This window comes from Trachemys scripta, chromosome 5, assembly GCF_013100865.1.
Source record: "Trachemys scripta elegans isolate TJP31775 chromosome 5, CAS_Tse_1.0, whole genome shotgun sequence".
NCBI classification, from domain to species: domain Eukaryota; kingdom Metazoa; phylum Chordata; order Testudines; family Emydidae; genus Trachemys; species Trachemys scripta.
Window position 1 is genome coordinate 136021387 of NC_048302.1, and position 27395 is coordinate 136048781.

At 49.7% G+C, this 27395-nt stretch overlaps 1 protein-coding gene across 1 annotated transcript in view; it reads left to right on the forward strand.

Moving 5' to 3' along the window:
• The window catches only part of LOC117878155 (cytochrome P450 26B1), a 35621-nt gene extending 10984 nt beyond the window's left edge, over positions 1-24637 (forward strand). The window contains exons 3-6 of the mRNA XM_034772149.1: positions 10417-10692; positions 13024-13179; positions 15872-16153; positions 20426-24637. Coding sequence (XP_034628040.1) covers positions 10417-10692; positions 13024-13179; positions 15872-16153; positions 20426-20818 — 1107 coding nt within the window. The 3' untranslated portion in view covers positions 20819-24637. The remainder of the gene's footprint in view (positions 1-10416; positions 10693-13023; positions 13180-15871; positions 16154-20425) is intronic.
• Positions 24638-27395: the final 2758 nt, after the last annotated feature.

Below are 27395 nucleotides of genomic sequence, written 5' to 3' on the forward strand. Positions count from 1 at the left end.
GGAATTTTCTCTTGCATGGAGTAGTATTGTACAGGTAGTTGCATTATGGTATGTGTATGGGGTGAAGGGTAACACCTTCTTCTGAAACATTCAGTATTAATAACAGGATTCTAGTTTAGATAGACTCTTGGTCTGTTCCAGCATGGCAGTCCTAAAAACAGACACAGCTGGCTTAAACCCCTCCCCATCCCCCCCAAGTCCCAGACCCTGGGAGTTCTGGAGGAAGCAAACTGTGGCATAAGCCAAGTGGCCTGCTTTGTCTCACTGCTCCAGTGTCCGAAACTACAGCATTCATTACCACACCACAGTTAATGTTCTGCCTCGGAGGCATACAAGTGTTGAGCTTATTAGCACCAAGTAGAAAGGTCTGAGGCTTTAATATAGTTTGTGAGAGGATTAAGAACACAAAAGGGGCCATAAATTTACAACCAAATACAAACCAGCTGCTGTGGGCAGGGGCAAAGGGAGGGGGGCGGGAAGGTACCTTTTCACATCATGAAAGCCCTGATCCAACTTCTTAAAATATTTTACGTTTACCATTGAACCTTTTCGCCCGTGTTGCCATGGAGTATAAATCATTTGGCGGAAAGGAAACCATCTCCTCCATCCTGATGGGGCCAGATCCTCAGCTGGCGTGAATCAGCAGGGCTCCACGGACTTTTCAGCTGGCACATCAGGGGACCTACGCCACTTTGCGCCATTAGGGGATCTGGCCCAATGAGTTTTAGTTCACATGCAAAGGGCCTGATGCAAAGCCCATTGGAGTCAGGGGAAAGACTCCCGTTGTGCAGGATCATGTCCCGACTGAGAGATTGTCACTGAGGCTGGCTCCCTGAGTTTAGACCGGATCTGACTCTCAGAGAAAATCCAGGGTAACTCCAAGAGCTTTAACAAAAAACACCCGGGTGGATATGCTGCCTCCTATAATATTTTGCATTTTCATAACACCTTTCATCCTGAAATGCCTTGCAAGCTTTAAGGATATTTTACAGTGCAATCCCTTTGGTCATACACCAGCAATTGTACAGCTATCCTGGGAGCATAGGCTTTTCTAAGCAGGCCACGTTGCTTCCTCCACCTTCCACTAGAGCCCTGTTTAACCAGCTTGGGCAAGTGACTTCCCTTCTCTGTTCCTCCATTTCCCCATCTGTAAAATGGGAATAAGGATACTGATCTCCTTTGTAAAGCGCTTTGACATCTGCTAATGAAAAGCGCTATACGAGAGCTGGGTATTATTATTACTATCATCCAAAGATGCCAGATGTCGTCTGAGACATCTAGAAATTTAAAGTAGTGCTTTACCCCAAATGTTCTTTGCCTACCCTGGAAACACAACCATCTCTGGGGTGCAACATAGCAGTGGTTCAACAGTGTACTGCAACAGAGCAGGGCAGGGAGTATAGAATGCCATGTACGAATCACAGAGATTGGGTAGCAACTTTCAGTGATCTAATCCATCCTCCACTTCTAAGTGTCTCAACTACCGATTCTATTTAGGTTGGTATCACTTCCTGGCTCTCTGACCTCTGGTCAAGTGTAGGTAGTCTCTTGGTCTATCCAAGGCCGTGATCAAGTGTCTTGATGTTTTTGGTCTTTTGGCCTCGAGATGAAAACCTTGCCTTTGTTTCTGGGACCTTGAAGTGAAAAAATTCTCTAAGTTATATCCCACTCATTGCTCTGGTATCTGAGTTCCAGTCCAAGGAATCTTGCTGTCTAGGCAGTTTTTCTTGTGATTCTGCTTCCATTTTCCTGCTCTTACTTTCATGCGGTTACTTTTAGTTGCATTATTCTCCGCTGCCTTGCACCTTGCACTGTTCTTTACAGCTGTGCAAAGGGCCGAGGGGATACCACTGAAAACGAGGGAACCTTAATTATCGATGGAAATTGAAGAGTGTTTAAGCACTGGGATAAATAAGATAATTGCCAGGGATGTGTTGGATGTGGCTCTTGGGAACTTTCCTCTCCCACTTGAAGATTCAGACAACAAAGCTGAAGGCAGGGCTGGGGTGATGTCCCCGTCTCTGATGGAGTCTGCTAACCCATCCCTGCCTGGTACTCAGAAGAGCACATTTATTCGGCCTTTAGAATAGGCCAGATTGTATCACACAACAGCTATTTCCCCAGGGTTGGATCCTCCTAACCTACTACAAGGGCAATGGACAGAGGGACGCTGGCTATTATCCTTCCCAAATACACTTAATGGGATTCTCTGCCACTCCAAGCCTAGCCAGGAGTCTCGGAAACTCACCATGGAAAAAAAAAATTCAAATGATCCATCTGGGCCGGGGGCCCCGGGCTCCTTGTTAGCTGAGCAGCAGATCTCGACTGGGGGTCAGGGTGTGAGCTAATTTAACTTTTCCGGCCACAGGTGTCCCTGCAGATGTATCGCCCGGTGGCCCATACCAGTGCGGGTCACTGACTCCACCAAGGATATATGTTGAAGGTTCAAGAGGGGATTAAAATAGAACCCATGTTGCTGAGTGAGGTTAGGGCCCTGGTAATATTGTGACTTATCGGACGTAGGGAAAGGCTTTGATTTCTTGGTGCTCTTGCTACACTTGTACAGCACAGGCAGGGTTAGGGGCACTTCTCCCTACATGCTGGCTTGGTAATGTGCTTCGCGGGAGACTTCAGGCTCCCATGGTCACTGAGCCAGAGGGGAGAATTAGGGGGAGGTTGGGATGTAAAACACGACAGACCAGGATTGGACAGAGATGAGAGAGCTCCCCTCATCACGTCTAATGAACACCCTTTGGATGGGTAATAGCATTTGGTCGCTGCTGCCATGTAGGTTTAAGGCTTTGTATCCTGGTCCCCATAAGGCAGCCAGTCCCCATTTCTGACGAACGCTTGGAAAAAAATGACCTGTGTTATTAGGGCCTGATCGACAGTTTGCTGAAATAGTGGAAAGGCTCCCATTGGTTTGAATGGGCTTTGGAGGAAGTCCTTAGTCTTCAGAGCCAAGGAAGCAGTGGGTTTTCAGGACAGCTGATCGGAAATTGGAAATGTCCATTCATTTGTTTTCATTCCGAATTGGACCAACACCCCCCCCCCCCCCCCCCCCCGCAAAATTTTTCCCACAAAATGAAAATTCTGAAAAAAATTCAGTTTGAAACTATCAAAACATTTTGTTTTGTTAACATGGAACTGTTTTGTGGCAGTCGTGTTGAAACGTTATATGACGATATACAATATTTATATATATTTGTAATATATGGCTCTAGCATAGTATCAACATTTTAATTTTAATAGACTATCAAAGCAGAAACAAAATAAATGGAGACAAATTGAATTGAAACAAGGTAAAGTTGGAATGATGCATTTAACATTTTTCCCGCCAAAAATTTAATTACCACCGATGCGTTCCTGCAAAACATTTCCGTTCCGATGACGCTGCACTTTCCGATGGAAAACTGTTCTCTCAAAAAATTTCCAACCAACTTGAGTTTCCAGTAATGGTCCTTTGAGGCCGACAGCAACCTCTTTGGCTTTGACCTGTCACTTGGGGTCCCTACTGCAACTGGATTCACTGCTCTCTCTTCCTCCACCGGGAGAAATTTCTGGATTACACACCCCACTGGCAGGCTGTGCACAGCCCCACAGTTTAGACAATGCTGGGCTTTGATGAGAAAACTCCACGTAGTTCAGATTCTTAGCTTCCACCTTACCAATTATCTCTCAAGAGGCCGTAAATCCCTCCAACAATGCATTTGCCAATTGATGACAATATGCCACTGAGGAAGATGGGAATGGGGGATGGGAAGGGCCACTCTAAAAGGCTACTAGTCAATTTCTGCATGTGGCACATGGCATCCGTCTTGTTCAATGATATTCCAGCCAGAGGCTCGTTCCCTCTTGCACAGCACAGATGGCTTTTAGAGCGCCGGAAAGGCAGCGATCAGCCTCGTATCTTTGCTCTGTGTGTGTGTGTGTGTGTGTGTGAAATGGAGAAGCCCATTTACGTACATTACCAAGTGTAAAAATAGCAATTGAAAAAGTATTTTTCTTTTGAACACCTTTGGCTTGGTGGCCTTGTCTGTGACTGCTCAGTGCATCTTAGTTTGTTTTCCCTTCCATTCCATAAACCCTCCTGCTCGTGAGCCACGCAGCCAGAGCTTTGCAAGGCCATTGAGCCATCAAGTTGGGTATCCTGCCTCTAGCCGTGGCCAACCACTGATGCTTTGGAGGAAGGAGGACATCCGCTACCATGTGGCTACAATTGGGACGGCAGGGTTGGAGCAAATACTTGTCTGGCCCTTGACTGAGGTGAATAAACCTCTCCTGTCAAGGTTTAGAAACTGTTTGGTGTTTCCTGGGCTCACGCGGAGAGCAGCGGCTGATAATTAAAGTAGCTGAGAGACAACCACTGCAGCCAAAGTAACCTTTGGCGCTCATCAGAGAGTGTTGTGTTAACGTGCTATTAGCGTATTCATTTTCTAGGGCTGGACCAACAACTCAGGGGAGGCAGGGAATACGAACCTGTCCTAGCTGGCATCCCGCTCCAAACATTGCAGGGGTGAGTGTGATGGACTCAGGTCATGTCCAGGGAGCACTGAGTCACCACTCATGGGACAGCCATGTTCCAGAGGCCTGTTCTCAAAGGGCATAGAGGCAACTCCTCTTCCTATGGGGCTTTTCATTAACAGTCTTTGTTCCCTCCTCTTTGGGGTTGAGCAGCAGGAAGAGAGCAACTCTGGGCCGAGTGGCGGTGAAATCAGGAAGCCTATTGCCACTCAGTCGCTGGTTCGAGTCCCACACAGGTCTGTAGTGACTGCCAGATGGCTGTTGAGTGGCCAATGGGAAATCAATCTCATGGACCTCAATCCGGATCCTGCTGGACAGGCGTCCGTGTTGTCAAACTCCCCATCGGCGTCCGCAATAGCTGGGGTCAGGAACTGAATGGGCCATGGAGACTGAGCGTCTCACCCATTCCAAGAGGCCAGGGTCGAGGCACGTTGGAGTGGGCAGTGTGATGAGAGCTGTACTGGCACCGGATAAATGGAGGGTTTCGTTTTCAGGGCCTGAAAAGAAACCGTGCATGCACTAAACTCCCCCTAAACCAAACCTCTTTCAAACAAGATAACTGTCCATGAAAACACTGTGGGGACGAGCCAAAGGCGTATAAAGGGATGCTGCTTCTCCTCTCTGGTGTGCCTCAGGGAATAGCTGAAATGCAATAGGTCTGTGGGGTTCACATCAGACAGGGAAGAGGCACCTCTCATTGTCACGCGTAGCTGGAACTCTCTGTGGATCCAGGGAGCTGAGACACCGGGCAAGAATTTTCTGCCTTAGGATAACCGTAAATCCTTAAATATCCTGTTTTTGTTGCAAGAAGAGGCGTATTCGGAAGTTTCCAGACAGGGTCGGTTAATCCGCATTCTGGAGGGTGGGCTCTCTTTCTGATTCGTGGGCGAAAGGGTGCATGCGTGTGTGGGGGGTAAGTAATTTCTTTGAGGAGTACGCATTTTTCTGTCCCCTCTGACTTCAGAGTCAGCTTTTGACTAACAAGCCACAAGGATCACAGCAGACCTGTGTAGCCCAAGGAAGGGGAATAAATCTGGGTCTAAAACCCAGTGATGTATGTACCTCCTGACTAAGGTGTGGATTCCAGGTGGGGATAGTGTGACCAGAGGTCCTGATTTTATAGGGACAGTCCTGATATTCAGGGCTTTGTCTTATATAGGTGCCTATTGCCCCCCACGCCCTGTCCCGATTTTTTACACTTGCTGTCTGGTCACCCTAAGTGGAGAATCGGGCAGGGCCTGGGTGAGTCTTATATTAGCCATAGAACGTTATAGATCAGGTCAGCCAGTCCGGTTTTCCCTGGCGGTGCAGAACTGTTCCCTACAGACCGTGCCTCGGGGGCCTGTCTAGTCTAGCTTTAAATGACTCTGCAAAGGGGGTTTCTCCCCTTTCCTTGGGCGACCATCCTGCAGTCTAATAAGCTCTTGCTGGCAGGAAGCTTTTGCTATTAATTCATCTGAGAAAAAGGAATCTCCTTTGCCTCCCCTTCCCTTCTGTGCTTTAACCTTCCCTTCCTCCCTTCCCTCCTGACTCCCTAGACTAGAAGACCAGAGCTATTCGGCAAATGTTCACTAGAGGGCGCAGGGATTTTAGCCTAGAAGCAGGAAGGGATGCGTTTGCAAAGGAGAGACCTGTTGGGACTGAATCCCCCTTGCAGCTGGGAAGCCCCGCTCCATTGCATTGGAGCGTTCTTGGGGGGTTGGAAGGGGGGCCAGGCCAGACCAGGGAGGGGAATGTACAGAAGAACACATTGGCAAGTGGGATTATTTAGTTTTGAGAGAAGAGGCTTGAGGGGGGACGGAGAGGAAGTATTTTAAGGAGCCCGGGTGGTTGGTTACAGAGGTCTAAGCGGGAGCTGTTTGAGGCGTAGGTGTGAATACTGAGTCTAAACGCATTGGAGGCGAGCCCATGATAAATCTCAGTGCAAGTGAATCCTGATATACCCAGGGTTAGGGTGCGGCTGGACCAGCCAGCCAAACTTCCTTGGAGCTAGGAGGTGCTGGGTACGGGCCATCTTGTACAACAGGGAACAGACCCTAGTTGGCAGCAAGACGGGCTAGACAAGACTCAGTGAGTCTATCCTGACTCTAGCTGCTGGGAGACAAAGAGGCGACATATGTAAGAAGAGAGCGGTAGGCAGGGGAGGTGGGCTTCCAGTTCTGACAATGGAGCAACTCTCTGAGCATCAGAGTAGCCACCTACCCTCTCCTCAGAGTTGGGAAGGGATCCCTAGACTAACCCTCCCTAGCTCTTTGGCAGGTGATGGGTGGCAGGGTGTTTGCCCGGGGGCGGGGTGTATTTTTGTGGTTTTTTTTTTTTTTTTCCATTTTGTGGCACAAATCGCTTTTAGAGCCCCAGGAATTTGCACAGCTCTCGGGGCTCAATGACAACATCAGTCCCTCTTCTCCAGGCGCTTGGGGCTGTGCTCTGGGAGCAGAGGATCCCACGGCTGCCTCTTGCCAGGTTACCTTCCTCTGAAGCAGCTGGCGCTGGCCACTGTCAGAGATGGATACTGGGCTAGACGGACCTTGGGGCTGAGCCAGTCTGGCCATCCCTATGTTCCTGCATTCACACCTCCCCTATTGCCCAGTGTGCTTTTGGGTCTGGGGGTGCCTTCCCCTGCACCAGGCATGCAGTTCTACCTACCTTGCTTCTTATACAGACAGACGTCCCTGGGGCACTGGAGAGAACGCCTTGCATATTGGCTGCTTAGTTAGTTGCCACGACCGTAGTTGATTGGGGGTGGGGGGTATTGTGTATGCAAGAGAATGGGTACAGCATGGACAGTGGTCGGGGTAGCTTCCCTCATCCACTACCCCACCAATGGGCCTCGAACCTGCCCCATAGGAGTGGGGGGAGTTGTCTCTATAATCCATTGGTCTGGTTGCCAGGGTGGCTAACGAAGGTACCAGTGAGTGTGTTTTTGTGCTGCGCCCTATCTTATGGTACACGGGCCACGGACCAATGGAACATGGGAAGGACTCCCAGCAGTGTCGCTCCGCGTCGCTAGCCAGCCTGCCGGTGGTGGTGAAATAGAAGGGATCCCTTGAAGGGCTAGGGTTTGAAAAGTACTTTTGGAGGCTGTAGGACGGAGGCAGCTATACAAATAGCCGTCTTCCCCAATAGTGCTGAGCGCTCTGGACGGCACTCTTCGCCTTCAAAGGGACATTAACCCTCCCACCGCGCCGCACAACCACGATCACTTGCAAGTTCACCATGACCCCCAGGGTAGAACTGGGGGCTCCTGCTGCAAAGCACATGCTCCCTGCAGGAGAATCATGCATCCACAGGCACAGTAAGGGGACTATGGCACACAGCTCAGCAGTCCTGATTCCACCCAGGAAAGGGCAGTGGTGTGCAGTAACACACACTCACTGTTGTGGTTTATTGCTTGCGCACCAGTAGCAACTAGAGGCCCCAGCTGAGATCAGGGTTCAAATGTGCTGGGGGCTGCACAGAGACAGGGTAAGAGACAGTCCCGGCTTTGAAGAGGTTAAAATCTAAATAGGCAAAACAGGAGAAAAAGGTGGTCGGAAGGAAGTGTCATTATCCCCATTTTACAGATGGGGAACGGAGGCACGGAGGGATTAAGAGACTTGCCTACAGTCACACAAGAAGTCTGCGGTGGAGCAGGGACTTGAACCCAGGTCTCCGGAGTCCCAGACTGGAGCCTGAACCCCAGCTCATTCAATGCCGTATCAGTCCCGTGTTTCAGATGGGGGAAACTGAGGCACGGGGAAGGTTAAATGTTTAGTCTGAGCTCTCGTAAAGCATCAGTGTCAGAATCAGGGGCTGATTCTAGGGGAGTTGCTTGTATGCAACAGCTGGAGATTTGGGTTCAGAAGTTCCTGATGCCCAGGCCCGTGCTGCTGGGCCATATCCCACTTTCCCAAATCTACTCTCCCTCAACACAACATCACGAAGAGCCGAGATCGCTTGAGCTTCTTGCAAGAGAAGGAGCCGGAGGGGTTGAACCTTTGGCATCTGCCAGGCCGCCCTTGTCACTGGTTGTTCTCCCTGGGGGTTCCTTCAGCAGCTCTAGCAATTTGTCTGCGGTACCAGGCGGGGAAGGCAGAAATACACCCCTCTTTCCCCTTCTGCGTTATGGTGGCAGAGGTTTCCACCGCGCAGTAGCGCCTGGGCTCCGGGTGCCAACAATCACTCAGAGACGCCAACATTTCTGCACCTGGCGCCGTATCAAAGCCCGATGTCCCGGTCACGGCCACCAGGGAAATGTCTCTTTCCCAGCTACTGGAACCGGCCTACGCTTGTTTATTTCTTTTCCCTCCCTGCTTGCCCTGGCCCAGGTGGATCTCGGAGGAGCATGGACAGGGGGAGGCCTCGTCTTCGTTCGGTGCAGCCCAGGCATTCAGGGATCTCGGGGAGGTGCGGGGGAGCTTGGCGGCTGGGCTTGGCGGGTCTGCTGTGTTGTCAGGTTTACTAGCTATGGTTTTTAGAAATGTGTCTTACCCACCCACACACGTCTCTTTCCAGGGCTTAAAAATAGACTAAGCCAAAGTGCCATGGGCCAAGCAGGCTCCACGCTCCAGAAAGCAGGACAAGATCAATCCATTTCTCTTGCCCTTTTCGGCTCTTTCTCATCCCCCCGTCTGCTTTTCCTCCTCCCCCGCCGGCTCTTGGCTGGAGAATATTTTTTATTAACAGCCACAAAGCCTGCTGGCCCCGTGGGCTCTCCCTTCGTTTCTTTCTTTGCTCCTAGCGAAAAGCCCCTCCTGTCGCCCAGCGCGCCGCGTGAAGGTCAGTACGTGTAGGCACTGGAGCACTTTATGAACCAGCGATTGTTGAGTCTCCAGGGCCAGGCTTTAAAGGGCCAGGGGTGTTATTTCACCAAACAAACTCCAGCGAGCGACGCCGAGCATTAGCAATGCAGGGTCACGGCCAGGAAAATGTTACCTTTCCCTTCCAGTGCTGACTGCGGGGGAAATTCTCACATTTACAGCTTGAAAGGTTACGTTCGTGGAGGGGCTTTGGCTGGAGTTTTTCTTTTTTTAAATTTGATAAAATGGGGACCCGCCTCTCCCTCCCTCCCTCCCGGCAAGCCCTCTCATCTCCTCGGCAGGAGCTGGAAGAGGTTGCGCCGTCTCGTCTGACCTTTACCTTGGCGCGCGCTTCCCTCTACGGGGGCTTGATTTGATTTTGTTTTCTCGGTTCCTGGAGGCCCGGAGCGTGGCAGCGTGGGTGAGAGTTAATAAAAAGTAAACAAACAGCGCTTTTCCACCCATGCACTCTGGGAGACGGGGCGGGGGGGTCAGAATGAAAGCGTGTGCTGTGGAGTTAGCCAACTGGGATTATAGCAGAGGGGAAGGGATGCGGGGAGAGAGCAGAGAACATTCCTTGCATTGCTGGGGTCCTCGCACAATAATACAGGCCCTGTAGCAAAAGGGGGAGCTGGCTCAATTGCAGAGTTTAGAAGAATGCTGTCTGTTGACATAGACTTTCCTCTCTTTCTCACTGGTTTGTTATTGTAGGGTTGTTCACATGCTGCTTTGTTATTGTAGGGTCACTCCTGAGCACTGGGGCTTGGCATACTAGTTGGTGATTGTAGGGTTGCCCATGTGCTGGTTTATTGTTGGAGGGTCTTTTGCGAGCTGTGGAATTGGACACTGGACTGGGTTGTCTTCCTGGCTCTGCCACCGACCTACTCGGTGACCTTGGGGAAGTCATTTTCCCTCCCACCCTTTGCCGACTTGCTTATTTAGACTGTGAGCGTTCTGGGGCCGGGATCTTGTAATACTGCTTGTCTGCACAACATCTAGCATATTGCTCTCCACTGGTGCCCTTAGACACCATTTAACACAAGCGATACTTGGCTACTAGGGAAGGCTGGAAGACCTTGGGTTCATCTCTGTCTATGTATGGTTTGTATTGCAGGTATTCTCCAAAATCTTCAGCCACGAAGCTCTGGAGAGTTACCTCCCGAAGATCCAGTTGGTGATCCAAGATACTCTCCGGATGTGGAGCAGCACCCCGGAGCCCATCAACGTCTATTACGAGGCGCAGAAGCTCACCTTCCGCATGGCCCTCCGTGTCCTGCTGGGCTTCTGCATCTCTGATGAGGAGCTCACCCGACTCTTCGAGGTCTACCAGCAGTTTGTGGAGAACGTCTTCTCGCTGCCCGTGGATCTGCCCTTCAGTGGCTACAGGAGGGTAAGAGGCTCCTCTAGCACTGCCTATGGCCATGACATTGAGCTAGTGACACGGAGCATAGCTTGGAAGGACGGTCTAGTGGATCTGGCACTGAAGTGGTACTCAGGAGACCTGGGTTGAATTCCTGGCTCTGCCACAGGCTTCCTATGTGCCCTTGGGCAAGTCACTGTGCCTCAGTTCCCCATCTGTAAATGGGACATAATAGCCCCCGTCACACAGGGGTGTCAAGAATAAAATCTATTAATGATTGGGAGGCGCTCAGATACTGCAGTGATGAGGGCCGCACTTAGATGGTGGAGGTGGGAAGGAACCAGAAATTTCTGGCCTTGAAGGAGAAGGCAGTGAGGTCCAATGGGCAGGGGCATGAGATCCTATGCTTGGCTTTCCTTGTTAATCTATATATCACGCTAGTGCCTAGGAATGCCAATCAAGGTTCCCTTGTGCTAGGAGCTGTACCGCTTAATATAAAGGAGGATAAGGTGGTGGCTTTTCTGGTTATTTTGATGGGTGACTTTGCCATTATTGTCCGAGTGCATGTCCTTTGACCTCGCTCTGCCCTGCCTTTTCCCTTGTGGAAAAGGGATAGAACGGATCCATCAACTGAAAAAAATGGCCTTTTCCTAATTTCTAGCTTCTTCCCAGTCTTTGAATGAAACATTGAGGGGGAAAAAAATCGGTTTTCAAAAACTAAAGCCCAGAAAATTTAGAAAGCAATGAAAATTCTTCATTTCTCTCGAAATTCGTTGCAATAGTTCTCATTTTCCAACCTGCCCTAAACTTGGGGATACAGACGTCAACCTGCTTTTTAAAGCACTTTTCAGATTCTCTGCAGAAAAAACACTAGATAAGAGCACAGCGCCATTGCAAAGCTTATACTCTTTCAGTGAGAGAGCTAGTTTGGGAATTCGATTGGGTTCTTGGCAAGAGAACTCCTTCAGAGGAATTGGATACATTCCTTTGAGGTAAAGTTTCCTAAAGATTTGTGGGACAAGGAGTGGGGAGCGAGGGGGGGCAAACATTGGGGATAATTGTTGTGGTTCTCACTTTAAAACCCAACCTTCATACGGTGGTGCCAATTAGACTTTTGTGGAATCTTGCATATTCGGGGCCTTCATCTGCACTGGGGTAAATCTGGAGTTATGCCACTCACGTCAAAGAGACTTTTGCCCAGGACTGATTTTTCTAGGATTTCAACCCCCTGAGCAACTTCCAACAGTTGTCTTTAAAAAGACAAATTAACCTTCCTCAGCAATGTTTCCTCCCCAAATGCAAAATCCAGCCCTGCGAAAGTGGCAGGTTTTCTGTATCTAGTGATGCTGCGGCATTGAAATCTGACATTTCACTGGAATCGTGGTAACTAAGGCACCTGCTTTATAGGCGAGGAGGTTACAAGAAACAGTCCCAGTATTTTTTTTTAAGACTCTCTAGCATTCCCCAAATAGCTAGTTTGTGTGTCATGTGGCGCATTCAGAGCTCAGGCTGGTTGGGGGGGTACAATAAGGATTTGATTGGCATAACCTTGTCTGCAATAGAGAATTGTATTGTTCTAAGAGCTGTTTGTTCCTTCCAGCATGCTTGTAAAACAATTTGTGTCCATGCATACAAGTGGTTTGAACTGGGTACGTACATGCCTAGTACTTGTCTGCAACAGGGTATTTCTATGCCAAATACAGGCCTTCTCTCAACAGATCCTGCCCCTAGATCGTAACAATGTGGATACAAGTCATAGACCTAGTCTGACCTCTTGCATAGCACAGGGTATAGGGCTTCCATGAATTAATTCCTGTTTGAATTAGCGCATAGGTCACTGGTGGAACAGCACAAACGGTTCCAAAATACGCCTCTTGCTATGTCACGATGCACCATTGGCCTTTAGAAATCTCCCAGAAGTCACGCTGGCAATAGATCCCCAGCGGGCTTTACAACTCAGTTCTAGCATGGAACAGGGACGTACCTGGCAGTGGTTCTGGACCAGGTTAGCCTGGCTAACGTGGGCACGATGAGCCATTTGTGTTTGCACTGGTTCTAGCCCACTGGGCCAGCTGCCAATAGTCCAATCTCTAGCGCTGACGCTACCCATGAGTTTGGAATGACCCATGCAGCTTCCATCCGTGGGGAGTAACGCAGCCATTCCCAGATTTTTGTCAGTAAAGGTTTTCCGTCCCACTGTCCATCTATATTTCTCCCTCTGGTGACTGACTAATTGTGGGCCAATTAAACACTCATTTAGCATTATGCCAACTCCTTGGGAAGCCCCAGAGCTGAGGAACTGTTGTGATGCCGTGGCTGCTGCGTGGCTATTTCATGGACCGACGGCTTGCTGTTTTGCAGGGGATCCGAGCTCGGGAGATTTTGCAGAAGGGGCTGGAGAAAGCCATTCGGGAGAAGCTGCAGAACACGCAGGGCAAGGACTATTCCGATGCCCTGGACATCCTGATAGAAAGCGGCAAGGAGCATGGCAAAGAGCTGACCATGCAGGAGCTGAAGGTAAGAGCAGGGTCTTGTGCATCTCCGGGGAAGCTCAGCCTTGGGTCAATTCCTCCACCATCGATCCGGTTTCCTCCTTCACTCTGCCCAGTCTCCCACGGCTGTGCCCATCCCACAAAACTCCATGTGATTGGCGGGTAGCTTCTGCTCAAGAACATCACCAGTTGGGATCAGCGAGGGGCAGAATGGCAGGGAAGGGAAGGCAGCAGCAGAGCTGTGCGGAGGCTCAGGGCTGGATGAATGAAGGGTGCTGAAGGGCCGGGCTGAGGGGCCTTGGCAGAGCTGGGGTGAGACTAGCCGGGATGTATTAGCCAAGCCATCTGCAAGCATTTGCGCAGCACCTGCCTGGACTCTGTGTGGCTCACACCCAGTGCCAGCAGACCATTCTCTGTCCTAAGAGCTACAGTTATGTGCAGATCCTGTCCAGGCTTTGGGGAAGATCATTTCTGGGGAATATTAGTATTACAGAGCGGCACTCTTTCTTTTCCAGCGTTTAACGGCCATTAACTCGTCCTCACAGTGCCACTGTGAGGCTGATCAGGATTATTATCCTCAATTGTGCAGGTGGGGAAACTGAGGCACCGAGCGGGAAGAGAGTCTGTGTCTGGCCCAAGATTAGAACTTGGGCATTCTTGGTGCCTAGGCCTGTGCTTGGACCACTAGCCTCACCCTATGCTCAGTTAATGACTGCCCAGGGTCCGTAAGCTACATCATAGGCCATCAGCTCCTTCTAGCCCGTTGTTAACCCCCAGGAACACCCTGCAGCGTGGCTATTTATTTCTGTTGGATTGAACATTGGCTCAAAACCAATAAGTAGCTATAAATTGCAGGGCGGGCCATGCGGAGAGGGAGAGGAAAGAAACGCCACTGGAGAATCTTAGGGGTCCTTTCTGCTTCCCGTGACACGTAAACGAACTGAACGGGCATATTTTTGGCCAGGCAGCACATCACGTGGGGTGCCCTCTGCTCCCTTTGGAATGAAGTCTGTCCTTTTCCTGAGTGCATGCTAAATCTGTGGGGGAGGGAGGTAAAGACCACATGAGAAAGAAGAACCCTAAGTCAGACAATGCTGGACAGGAGTGCTTTAGGGGTGGCGGTTGTTTGAAAACCTCCAGAGCCATCAGCCCACCGTCTGGCTGCAGCTGGCACGGAAAGGCTGCGTGCAGACTGGAATGCTTCGCAAGGGGGCAGAGGCTTTGATAACGTGGGCACCAAAGTAAACCCATCCCAGGCCCTTGTTAGCACTCTCAGGAGACAGGCCTAGGACTGACTGAGCCTACGGAGAGCCAGGCTGCTCTCCAGGGGGTGGCACTGCACAGGTCAGAAGTGGTGTAGGGCTTATTCATGGTGTAGATGGGTGTAAATCAGGAATAGCTCCAGTGAAGTCAATGGGCTGACCCTGGCGTAAGGGAGATCAGCGTCAGGCACTCTGTGGGCATGACAGACATGCCTGAGGATGTTGTTTGTCCCTTTCTCTCCGGGGGCAGATAGATAAGGGGGTGTTCGTATGCTGGTAAGTGCCAAGGGAAACCCCCCTGAAGCTGCAATGCTGTCTTTGTGGGGAGGGGCTGCCTGTGTTCTCTCGCAGCCGGGGGGAGGAGGAAGCCAGCGGCAGCCCCGACAAGAGCTGTTTTTTTTTTTTTTCCAAACTGGACTTTGCAAAGTTCCATCGGGGAGAAGGCAGGGCTGGGCCCAAGTCCCCTTCCAAAGCAGAGAGGGAATGTCTCCCTCCGGCTTAGTCAGCGGCTGGGAAAGAATTCCTGAAAGCTTAAGTGACTTGAGCAGGAGCCTTGGACCGAGCGACTGGTGAACGTGCTGTTCCCGAGTCGTCCTGGCTTGGCAGGAGGGGAGGGAAAGGCCCTTTCATGAGCCGGGGTGGCAGCTTGCAGGAGAAGCTGGGACGATGCTCGACCGGGGGATTGGAAACGCGGCCAAGCCCATTACGTCGTGTGACGGGGAAGGAAGAAATGATCCGCCCCAGGCTGCTGCTGGCTGCCTCGTCCTCTCAGCTTGGCTGCCACGCTAACAGCTTGGGCTGGGGATCCAGGCTGTGCTGCCCCCAGCTCGCGGCTCTGTCCAAGCTCCCTCAACCGCCTCTCGTCTTGATGATGGTGGGTTTTTTTTTCCATGGTGTGGCCTTCCTCTGGGGAGGATGAATTGTAACGTTCATGGAAGCGGGAGACTGAGCCAGGCACAGTGAGAGCTGGTTTTGTTGCGGTTTATTGGTAACCTCCTGTGGCAGCTAGAGGTCCCCCTTAGGGATCTGGGCCCCATTGCGCTAGGCTCTGTACACGCGCCCTGGAGAGAAGATCCCCGCCCTTAAGGGCGTACAAGTACTGCGGGAGCTTCCTCCAACCGGTTCTCCTGACAGCGCTGCCAACGCCCCGCGGTTCTGCTCTGCGGCACCTCCCATGGGTTACCCCGTTGACGTGCAGCAGCCCTGAGGAACACTTTCCTGTTGTGCCAAATTGTATGTTGCAAATAAAATCTCTTGGGGTACCAGGCTGGGGCTAAACCAAACTCCTTCCAGCTGTGCCGGGTTCTAGCTTCTGCTAGTGGACGGCTGGGGCATGAACCCATTTTAGCATGCGCCCCATAGGAAGCACGTACTGCAGCAGCGTGATGCATGGGGCCGGGTACCTGAGGCCGTGACCTTCCCAGTGTATAACCCAGGGTTCCTTTTGGCCTTCAGGATGGCACCTTGGAGCTGATCTTTGCTGCCTACGCTACCACGGCCAGCGCCAGCACCTCTCTGATCATGCAGCTTCTGAAGCACCCCGGGGTCCTGGAGAAGCTTCGTGAAGAGCTCCGTAGCAAGGGCATCCTGCACAACGGCTGCATCTGTGAGGGCTCCCTCCGGCTGGACACCATCAGCAGTCTCCACTACCTGGACTGCGTGATCAAGGAGGTGCTACGTCTCTTCACCCCCATCTCCGGCGGGTACAGGACGGTGCTGCAGACCTTCGAGCTGGACGTGAGTACAACAGCCCAGGAGCTCTGACGTGTCTCGCGCACCTTCTCCCCCGAAAAGGGGCTTCAGAGTATTTTATAGAGACGCAGGCACCTTCCCACTGGAATATAGCCACCTCTGGGGTGGAACCTGGCAGGTTTTATACCCGCGCAGGCCAATGTTACACCAGTGTAGGACAGGGGGCAAGATGTGCCAGATCCATTTTAAAGTATGGGGGAAGGGGTGTTAGGGAATAGGATATTTCTCCCGAGTGTCCTCTGACACTGGAGCTTGGCCAGATTTGACGTGAGCATAAGCACTAGGGCCTGGGTTTACATTTCAGCAGAAATGCAAGACCGCCCCTCCACTGGCACAGCACTACACAGGGGCATTGGCTGAGTATGGACTCAGAAAGAACGTAGGACTGGAAGGGACCTCCTGGATCACTGAGTCCCGTCGCTGCCATCGTAGGTCACCCCGTCATATCATCCCGTTCATTAACTTCTCAAGCTCTACCTTAAAACCAGTTTGGTTGTTTGCCCCTCGCCCCTGTTCTTATTCCGAGACTGTTCCAGAACCTCCCTCCTCTGATGGTTAGAAACCTCCTTCGCATTTCCAGCCTCAGTTTACTCCTGGCCAGTTTATGCTCATTTGCTCTTGTGCCACCCTTGTCCTTTATTTTAAATAGCTCGTCACCCTCCTTGGTGTTTACCCTGCTGATGTCCTTAGAGAGAGCAATCAGATCCCCTCTCAGCCTAAATAAGACCGGCTCCTCCTCTTGGAAGACAGGCTTTCCAGTCCCCTGATCATCCTAGTAGCCCTTCTGTGCACTTCAAATTCCTCTTTCTTGAAGATGGGTGACCAGAACTGTCCACCATATTTCAGATGGTGTCTTACCAGTGCCTTGTTCAGTGGCATAAATACCTTGCCCGATGCATCCTAGGATCACATCTGTGGGTTTTTTTGTTTATAGTTGCATCACATTGGTGAGTCATAGTCATCCTGGGATTGACTAATACACCCAGATCTTTCTCCTCCTCTGTCGTTTCCAACTGATGAACCACCCGGTTATAGCGGAAATTCTTGTTATTAGAGGGCCACTTTCTGCTGACTCACCTATGCTTGTATCACCCTGACTTTTCCCCCTCAGAGGTGTCTTATCCAATGACTGTTCTGGCTCAGACCTGCTTAGCTCATGAAATCAGACCAGATCTCACTCTTGCACTGCTGAAGTTGCGGTCGTGGATCCCCAACATTAACCCACAGAGGCTGCTGAGTCATCCAGGTAGAATGCCCTTACTCTGCAAGAACATCCGAACAGTCCCTTGATCAATGGAACATTACAAGATGTACCATGTGCTACAATCAATGACAATATATATATATATATGTAGGAAGTATAATCTGTCTAACAAACTTGAATGTAAGTGAAAGGGTCTACCACATACTGGCTGGTGCAAAACTTCTGAAAGCTAGAAACTGATATATATATGTTGTATTTATTTTGCAACCAGGCCTGTAGGGATGTAGAACTATCCACCTGACAATTTGCGTGCTTATCAGTGAACATGTCTGAATGTTGGGGCATAACTCAAAAATGGTTGAATAGATTTTGCTCAAACTTCCAAACAAAGGGACCTAGAAACTACTCTATTTGACCAGATAGACCACAGGTCTGATCCCATAAATCTCCTTCCAAGCTAGTTCTTCCCTTTGTCACACCCAATCTAAATGAGAGGGTGTCCCAGCATGTTCTGCAAGGCACGTGAGCTGCCCTTGGTACAGCTCCCATCAGAGTCACTGGGGAATCTTGCATGTAGAAGGCTGCCTGTACCGGACGTGTCAAGGAAAGGTGCCTTGTAGTAGTCAATTGTAGAATAATCTGCCCATCGGGGAAGCTTAAAAAAATCAGTTGTGGGTTGAGCTCCAACATGGACAATTCTCCCCGCCCAGGAGAGTTTTTCAGAAAGTTGTAAGGAAGTGAAAATCGGGTGGAAGAGTTATATAGAAAGTTCTCCCATAACCAGAACTATCCAGCAAATGTGGTAGTATAGTAATGCATTCCCAGCAGTGGAGGTCATAGAAACACCGGTGATCTAGAGACACAATATATCTGTCTTGGGGTTTTATACTGCCACCTATCACCGTAGCATCTGAGCATCTTCCACATAAAATCAATAGCAATAGTGAAGTCCCCAGTGGATTTTATGGAATCTCTGCCTCTTCTCCCTTTTCAGAGTCAAAGCTTTGGTTGGGGTAGTTTTTTGGTGAGCGGATAGGGGTTTGGAGTAGAAGGGGTGTTTGTACTGTGAATCTGACCTGTGGTAAAAGGCTTTCTCAGATAGGAAAGTTTTTGCAATATATGAAATCTCCTTTTTAGGAGGAGATCAGGTGACCTCATGTCATGCAAAAGCATTTTCCCAATCGCACACAGGACATTTGTGTTTGTCTACACGTTCACGCACGTTCCTGGGCTGACTTGTGCACCACGCTATTACAGGGGTTGCACACAATAGCACAACTTTTGGGTGTGACTTGCAAGCCACTTAGCAATTTAGTCAGGATCTGGCCCGCAAAGAGGACAAATTAAAGTCATACCGCTGGCAGATCAGTGCAATTACTTTGGATTTACATTGGTGGAACTGAGATCGGAATCCAACCCATCATTTGGCACCAGAACTTTCAGGCAACCAAAGGGGAGAAAAGTTTGATATTCTAAAAGAGAAACATGTGGCGATCTCTGAAGCCAGAGATTGGGGTGTGACGGGGGAAAGGGGCAAAGGGCAGTTACCGATTTTTGGATGATCGGGATATTACTCATCATAATGGATGGAATTTTGTGCCAGCAAAAGAAAATCTTGAGACCCGTCAGTCACAGTAAACCCTGCTAATGGCATGATTTGAGGTTGAAACCTTTTCAAGTAAACAGGGGATGATAAATCACCCCTTTTTTTTTTCTCATCAGTGCATTCTCTGCACACCCATGCACTCACTCACACATTATAGGTGTGTGAAAATACGTGTGTATGTGAATAGGTGATGCCGTGGACTACTATACAGCTTATCTGGACACTGGCTTGGGGAGCTCTGAATAATGTGAGGGATAACAGCAGAGATGGGAGAAAAGTTTTCCCCTTTGCCACATGGTGGGCTAGACGGTGATGTCTGTTTCACCAGTTAAATCTAAAGCTTATGGAGTTACTCCAGATTTAATAAAAGAGGGACAATGATTAAAGGAATGGCAGTGATTTCAATCTAGCTAATTTTCAAAAATGAGTTAGAAGCAGTTTTATGTTCTACACTTGCCTCAGCCGCCCTCTGCCGTTCCTTGTGCTTTTACGGGCACCCTTTTTTCTTTTTCTTTTGCAAATTCACTCTCCTGTTCTTGGGAAAGACCCACACAAACACCAAGGGAAGCAAAGATTCTAATCCTGCAACCACTTGCACGCACGAGAAAAGGTTGCACTGGCGGCGAAGTGTCTGCTGGGTTGGAGCCTAGCTGGACTCCACCAAGGACTCATCAAAACTGACTATTCACATTCACTAATGTACAAATTAGTATTTGCTTGTATTACGATAGTGCCTCCAGGTCCCAGCTGAGGTCAGTGCCCCATTACATCAGGTGCTCTACAGATACCCAGTGAAAGAGAGAGAGTCCCTGCCCCGAAGAGCTTGCAATCTAAATAGACAAGTCTGATAAAGGAAGAGAGGGGAAACAGAAGCACAGAGAAATAAATGATTTGCCTGGGTCACCCAGCAGGAGAACTGCATTGCTGGGAAGAGAACCCAGGTTTCTTGACTTCTAGTCCAGCATCCTACATACTAGATCACACGGACTGAAAACACACTGGGAAAAATAAAGTTGTTCTGTCATTAAATTCTGGATATCTTGGATACCACATGTAACGATAGTAGGTAAAAATATTTCAGACAGAAGGACTTTCACAGTGACCGAAGTCCTTTTAAGCATCTTTGTTCTGCATTTATACAGCGCTGAGCACAATTGGGTCTTGGCCGATAATTGGGGATTGTACACGCTACCACAATACAAATAAATAATTGATTCCCCAGTAGGTCAAAAAGAGAATCCCACAGTCCTACCCTAATCACAGGCAGGGTGTTTCCCCGTTAATCCTTCAGTATATTCTATTCATGATCGCGGATCTCAAACAGAGTCCCCAGTATCGGCAGCGTTTCAGCTCACCCGCGCAGCGGCTTCGCCCAGCTCGCGTGGTCTCGTTAGTGGATGGCTACGTTACCGTTGATGCATTCTTGTTTTTCTTTCCCTCTCTGTAGGGCTTTCAGATCCCCAAAGGCTGGAGCGTCATGTACAGCATCCGGGACACACACGACACCGCCCCAGTATTCAAGGACGTGGACGTCTTTGACCCTGACCGCTTCGGGCAGGACCGTACCGAAGACAAAGACGGCAGGTTCCACTACCTCCCCTTTGGCGGGGGTGTACGGACCTGTCTCGGCAAACACCTGGCCAGGCTTTTCCTCAAAGCACTAGCCATTGAGCTAGCCAGCACGAGCCGATTCGAGCTAGCCACCAGGACTTTCCCTAGAATCACGCTGGTCCCCGTGGTCCACCCCGTCGATGGACTCAAGGTCAAATTCTTCGGACTGGATTCCAACCAGAACGAGATCCTGACGGAGACAGAAGCCATGCTGGGGGCGACAGTGTAAGCCAACTTTTCCTTCACCGGGGGAGGGCCAATGGGGGTGGGTGGGAAAAGGGGCAGAACGAAAGGAGAAAACAGGAAAAGAAGCTTCTCCACAACACTAACGTTGCAGAACCTCCTGGTCGAGACTTTCTCCCACAGCAAAGCTGCCAAAATGATTGTTATTTCTGTGGGGAAAGTACAAGGAGATTGGCTGGTTTGGTTTTTTGGTTATGTTTTAAGAAGAATTTCAAACACTTGTAGAGCTGGGACTGCTTGACCATACACAGTATATAAATATATATATATATATATATATATATATAAAACCTTTCTGCTGCAAGGAGGAGGGCAGAGGATGCCTGCTGCGGGAAAAGCTTTTGAAATTAGCTAGCGATCAGAGGTCTGACTGCCCCACACGCCTCCTTGGAACCAGGCCAGGAGGTGTTGGCGAGATCTGATGGCAGGCTGCTACCTCTGGTGGCCTTTGATCTTGTTGAACAGTGTTAAATTAGTTGGTGATAACAGTGTTTGTTTTGTTTTGCTTCCTTGGGAGAGAACGAAGAAAAAATCCCCACACTCCCAATCCCTAAACCCTTCTAAACGCTTTCCAGTTCTGATTGGTCTCTCACAGCATGTGGGGAAAAGAACTCTGTGTTCAGATGACAGCAGCCCCTGCCCACAAATGCTGGGAAGTGCATTCTGGGTAACGGCACGCAAACTGAACCCGGCACCAGTTTGGCTTCTGGCATGGCCACTGGTGTTGCTACAAGGACCACTGGGCCACTAAATGCGGCAGGGTCAGCTGGACAGGGTGTTCTATTCCACCTATGCTTTGTGAACAAGAAAGCCATTTGATCTGTACCGTGAGACAAAGTAATGGCCAAATTCTGCCCTCTGATGGGAGTCTCTCATCCGCTTCAGCATGGGCTGATCTCAGTTCAGAGAGTAGAACTGGGGTCTCCGCCGTGGACATTTTTGAAGTTGCCTGCTGCTGCTACATGGCATGTGTGTAACTGTCCTTTCCCCCTACCCCCACCCTGTCTGATCCCTCCCAAACCCAGAGTTTTGCAGTGAGCTGTATTGTTTTTGCCTTCTCTCCGGATCTCTCAGGCCCCTCGGTGTGTGCACTGAACTCTGAACCACATGTACTTCATAAACTGTACTGGGGTGCTGCTAAGTAACGTGGCTCAGAGCATGCAGTTGTTTTGTTCATGGAACTGCTGCAGAACCAAGCCTCCAAAAATTACCTGGTAGTCACACCCACAGCTGCCACCGTCCCCTGACCACAGAGGTGCTTGCATTAAAGAGTGTTGGAGATGGGTGGAAGGCTCCTTCTGAGCTAACCCTTCCCTCCGCGGCATCCAACTGAAGTGAGAAGCTGTCCTGGGAGTGTTTGTCAGGGCATGTGAGATGCCATCAATGCAACCCCTTTTTAGAGACACTGGGAACTTCGGATACTGCCCAGTCACACCTGAAATGGGGGTGTTCCTCTGAAAGAAAGCGAGGCCTGTATTGTAGTATTTGGAGCCTCAGCATTCAGACATGTTTGGATCTGGCGTTTTGGTTCAGGGCCATCTCGAATTTAAAAAGTTACCAGTCTGATTTTTTTTTCCCAGAGGTGCTGAGCATGCCCAATTCCTGCTTCAGCTGGCATGGTGGGCACACAGCACTTCTGCCCTGAGTCAGGAGCAACATCTCTTTTTGCTTTAATAGTGGCAGGGCACAGGTTTGGCAGCTGGCACCAGGCAAACCACATGTACTGCTTCTACTTTGTAGCGGCCCTGGTCAATGACTGGCAGTCTCAGGGAAGAGAAATCTCTCTCGCAATTGTCCAAGACAGGCGTGCTGTTCATCTGAGCTGCAAGCACTGACTTTACCCAGACCTTTCAGTGTGCTCACCCTCTCTCTCGGATATATTTGCTGTAACAGGGGCACCTCATACAGTTCATCGGGCAGAGAAGGAGAAACACAAGTGCCAGAGCTGAGAACTCCCTCGACCTGGGTGCCAATGAAACTGTTGTGGGTGGGCGGCTTGTCAGGATAAGTCAGAGAAGCTGAAATCTGAAGGAAGGAGGGGTGGGAGCTTCCCACCAGGCCTGTGCAGGGTTTGCAGGCGTGGCTTTTGAAAACTGGGATGAGTCAGTGGAAGGCTCTAAGGCAGTGCTGAGTGAAAGATGCTGAAGGCTGCTCTAGCCAGCCGTTCATCCGTCCAGGATCAATAAAGACTTTGGCAGTTCCCTGGAAGGGGAGACACTAAAGATTTAATCATCACTTTAAACTATGCTGCCAAAAATCATATAGAAGCGCATAGCCCGACAAACACACACGTGTATGAGCTCTGCTTCCATGAGTGCATGTGACTTGGGAGACTCAGCGTTCATGTGGTCGTTTCTGAGGCTTGCTGCTCCATAATCTCTCTGTGGCCGTTTCATAGCAGGTTTTTATTTTAACAGGGATTGGCCTGAACCGAGACGCTGTAGCCTCTGAACTCTGAAGTTCAGGACAAGATTCGGATTTGGCAGCTAGCCCATAATCTCTATGGCTGTTTGAACCAAAACACAGATCTAAATCCTCCTCAGCTATGTGTGGCTCAGGCCCATGTCCCACACTCAGAAACTTTGCAATCCAAGTTTGGGTCTTCACACCCTCCGGGTCTAACTTTCGATGGAAACTTCACAAGATCAGGCTTTCTTGTGAAATTTCTGCCATTTCCTGTCCCGGATAGAAATGTGTCAGTCTGTGGGTCTCCACATATTTCCTGGTGATCCACCGAATTAAACATTTTGAGACTCATGGAGAAGAGGGCGTTGGGAATGGAGATGGTCCATAGGGTAAGAAAGCTAGAGAACCACTCTTTTTTTATATGTCATACCCAGTTTTCAGGCCTTGATAAATTCTGTTTTCAAGCTGTCTGTAAAAGCCACTTGCAACCCCACAATCTTTTTGAAAACATTATTTGGTGGGGACACAGAGGACAAGGGAAGGAGAAGTGAGAGGCTACAGGTAATGAGAAAAGCAGGGTGGGGAGGGATAAAAGGCCCCGTACAAAGTCCGTTGAAGTTTTTCCATTTACTTCAATTGGCTTCAGATCAAACCCCATCAAATAATCATTAGCAAAGTGTTTTCTGAGATACTTTTAGAAGGGCATTGGAGTCTCAGGAGATCAGTGAAGGGTTTTCATTTTTTAAAATTTCATTACAAAATAAAAACCAAACACGCTTTTGAATGAATAAATGACCGGAGAGAGATAATGTAAGATGCATACATCTATCTATTATATGTGTGTGTGTGTGTATTCTATCTAGACATAAATAGATCATGCTTTTGATTTACCATTCCTAACTAATATAACTTGACTAAAAAAAAGTTGCTGCAGTGGGTTTGCAGAATAAAGCACTTTGACTCTCAGAATTTTTTTTCCTAGCACAGTCCAATTCGCTATAATATTATTTTATACACAAATTTTTTTGGTCTGTCTTTATAAACTATTATAAGTACTATTTTTGTTATAATTCAAAATAGATATTTAGTATAAAAGTTTTGCTGTTAAATATTTGTTATTTAGTAAGATATGAATTTTTTCTCTTTATTGTAAACTTTGTCTGGAAAAAATATTAATATGTTTTTATTGCAGTTGTTTTTAATCTTAAGAAAAAGCACTTGTGGGGATTTTTTGGTTATGAATTTGGTGCCGTGTGAACATGTTTCAGTCATGTGGTTTTTAATGTGTATATAATATTATGTGTCACATATTAAAATGGATGTTGTGTATTTTGTGATCTTAAAAAATAATCAATGTGGCTATTTTATAGACTTCCATAATAAAAGAGTTGAATCTCCAGACATTCTCTATTTATTGCAGTTCTGCTAGATACCTCTTTAGGAAGTTATAGAAAATAACTGGTAGTCATTTTGGGACTTAATCCTACTCCCAATATTTAGGATTTTGGTTGTCCCCAAACTGCCTACTATGGGGTTTCTTGTATCTTTAATACATCTGGTACTGGCCACTGTTGGATATTGAACTAGATGCCTATGGGCCTGATCTAGTCTGGCAATTCAATTCCTACGTTACTACACTGTGAAACATTCTGTTACCAACAGATCCATGTGATTAGCCCCTAGTACTGAGCCTCACTGGAGCTCCCACACACGGACAAAGCTCTAATGCAAACTTTTCCACACACCCCCTCTCCCCAATAAGGGCTGGTCTACATTAGAAAATTAGATTGACCCATCTATGTCACTCAGGGGTGTGAAAAATCCACACTGAGTGACATAGTTAAGCCAATCTAAATTCCTGTGTAGACAGTGCTAGGTTGATAGAAGAATTCTTCTCTTGACCTAGCTACTGTTTCTCGGGGAGGTGGATTTACGATTCTCCTGTCGCTGTAGTAGGTGTGTACGCTACAGTGGTGCAGGTGCAGCTATGCTGCTGGAGTTTTAAGCGTAGATATAGGCTAAGTCTCAATCCGTTACCCAGAGGGACTGCCGCTAGGGAGGAAAAGACAATTCAGTCTCCACTGACCCATTCTTTGGCACCTCTGCTGGAAGGGGCCGCTTTGATCACCTAGTCTTTCCTACATAACACAGGGCACAGAACTTCCCTGAATTAATTCCTGTTTGAATTAGAGCAGATTTTTTGGAAAAACATCCAATCTTGATTTTAAAAATTGCCAGTGCTGGGGATCCACCACAACCTTTTATAAATTCTTCCAATGGTTAATTACTGTTAAAAATTTGCACCATTTTTTCAGTTAATTTGTTTTGCTTCATCTACCAACCATTGGATCATGTTATACCTTTCTCTGCTAGATTGAAGAGTCCTCTATTATAAAATTTTTGTACCCCATGTAGGTACTTATGAACTGTGATCAAGTCACTCCTTAACTTTCTCTTTGTTAAACTAAATAGATTGAGCATGAGTCTGTTACTAGAAAGCAGGTTTTCTAGTCCTTTAATCGTTCTTGTGGCTCTTCTCTGAACCCTTTCCAATTTATCAACATCCTTCTTGAACTGTGGACACCAGAACTGGACACGGTATTCCAGCAGCAGTCACACCAGTGACTGACAGAAAAACATAACCTCCTCACTTCAACTCAAGATTCCCATTTATACATCCAAGGATCGCATTAGCCCTTTAGGCCACTCCAGCATACTGGGACCTCACATTCAGGAGATTATCCACCATGATCCCCAAGTTCTTTTCAGTCACTACTTCTCAGGATAGAATATCCCATCCTGTAAGTATGGACGACAGTCTTTGTTCCTACATTTATTACCTGGCTTTTTATGTACTGAAATGCATATTATTTACTTATGACAGGGGTGCTCCCCTCCCCACTGAAACTGGCCTCAATTTGTTTCACAATGACCAGAAATTTTAGAACGTACCCCGGTACTTGACTCTCCCACATCCTGCAATGTGAGACAGACTCCCCCACCCCCAGCTGCCCTCTCTTCCTGAACCTTCCCCGCAGTGTCCCCTCCCAGCTGTCTGTCTCTGTCATCCCCTTCCTGCCCAATCTCTGGGTCTCCCCCCAGCCATATGCCTCTGCCCCCCTCTTCCTGCCCTTTTCCCCTAGGGTCCCTCTCAGCTATCTGCCCCTTCCCCCTCAGAGTGCCCCCCAGCTGTCTGCCTCTGCCCCCCCTCTTCCTGCCCTGCAGACCCTACCAAAAATGCACAGAGTCCCTGCCCAGGTGTCTGCCCCCTCCTCCTGCCCTTCCCCCCCAGCTGTCTTTCTCTGCCCCTCTCTTCCTGCCCTTTTCCCCTGGGGTCCCATACAGCTGTCTGCCCCTTCCCCCTCAGAGTCCCCTGCAGCTGTTTGCCTCTGCCCCCCTTTTCCTGCCCCTTCCCACCTGGAGTCCCCACCAGGTGTCTGCCCCGCCCCCCTCCTCCTGCCCTCCCCCACCTCACTGTCTTTCTCTGCCCCCTTTTCCTGCCCCTTCCCACCGGGTCTCCCCCAACTCCTATGCCCCCGCCCCCCTCTTCCTGCCCTTCCCTCCCTGGGATCTCCCCAAGTCTCTGCCCCACCCCCCCTGACAGGGTTTCCCTCAGCCCCCTCCCACGTGCCTACTCCCCCCCCACTCCCACCCCTGGCTGTGTGCCCCGCCCCTCTGGCTGTCTGCCCCACCCCCTCTGACAGGGTTTCCCTCAGCCCTCTCCCACGTGCCTACTCCCGCCCTGGCTGTGTGCCCCGCCCCTCTGGCTGAACGCTCCTCCCTCTCTGCCCCCGCCCCCCCGGCTGTCTGCCCCGCCCCCAACGTGCACAGAGCGCGCGGGGGCAGGGTCTCCGCGCGTGCCTGCCCGCATGGCGCCGCTCTGTGCCGCCCAGAGCCCCGCGTCTCTATGGCCGCGGGCGAAGGCTGCGCTCTGTGATTGGAGCCCCGGGAGCGGACGGTCCTCCGGGACCATGGAGCTGCTGCCTAGCGCGCCCCCTAAGCGCGAGTCGAGGGGCGGGCGGGCTCCTCCCGAGCCCCGCTCCGGGTAAAGGCGGGAGATGCCGGGCGAGGGTCGGAGGCTGCTGCCTCCCAGGGCATCCAGCGGGTGGGGGGCGCCGTACACCGCCCCCCAGGGGTTGGTGGGGGGCTGCTGCTGC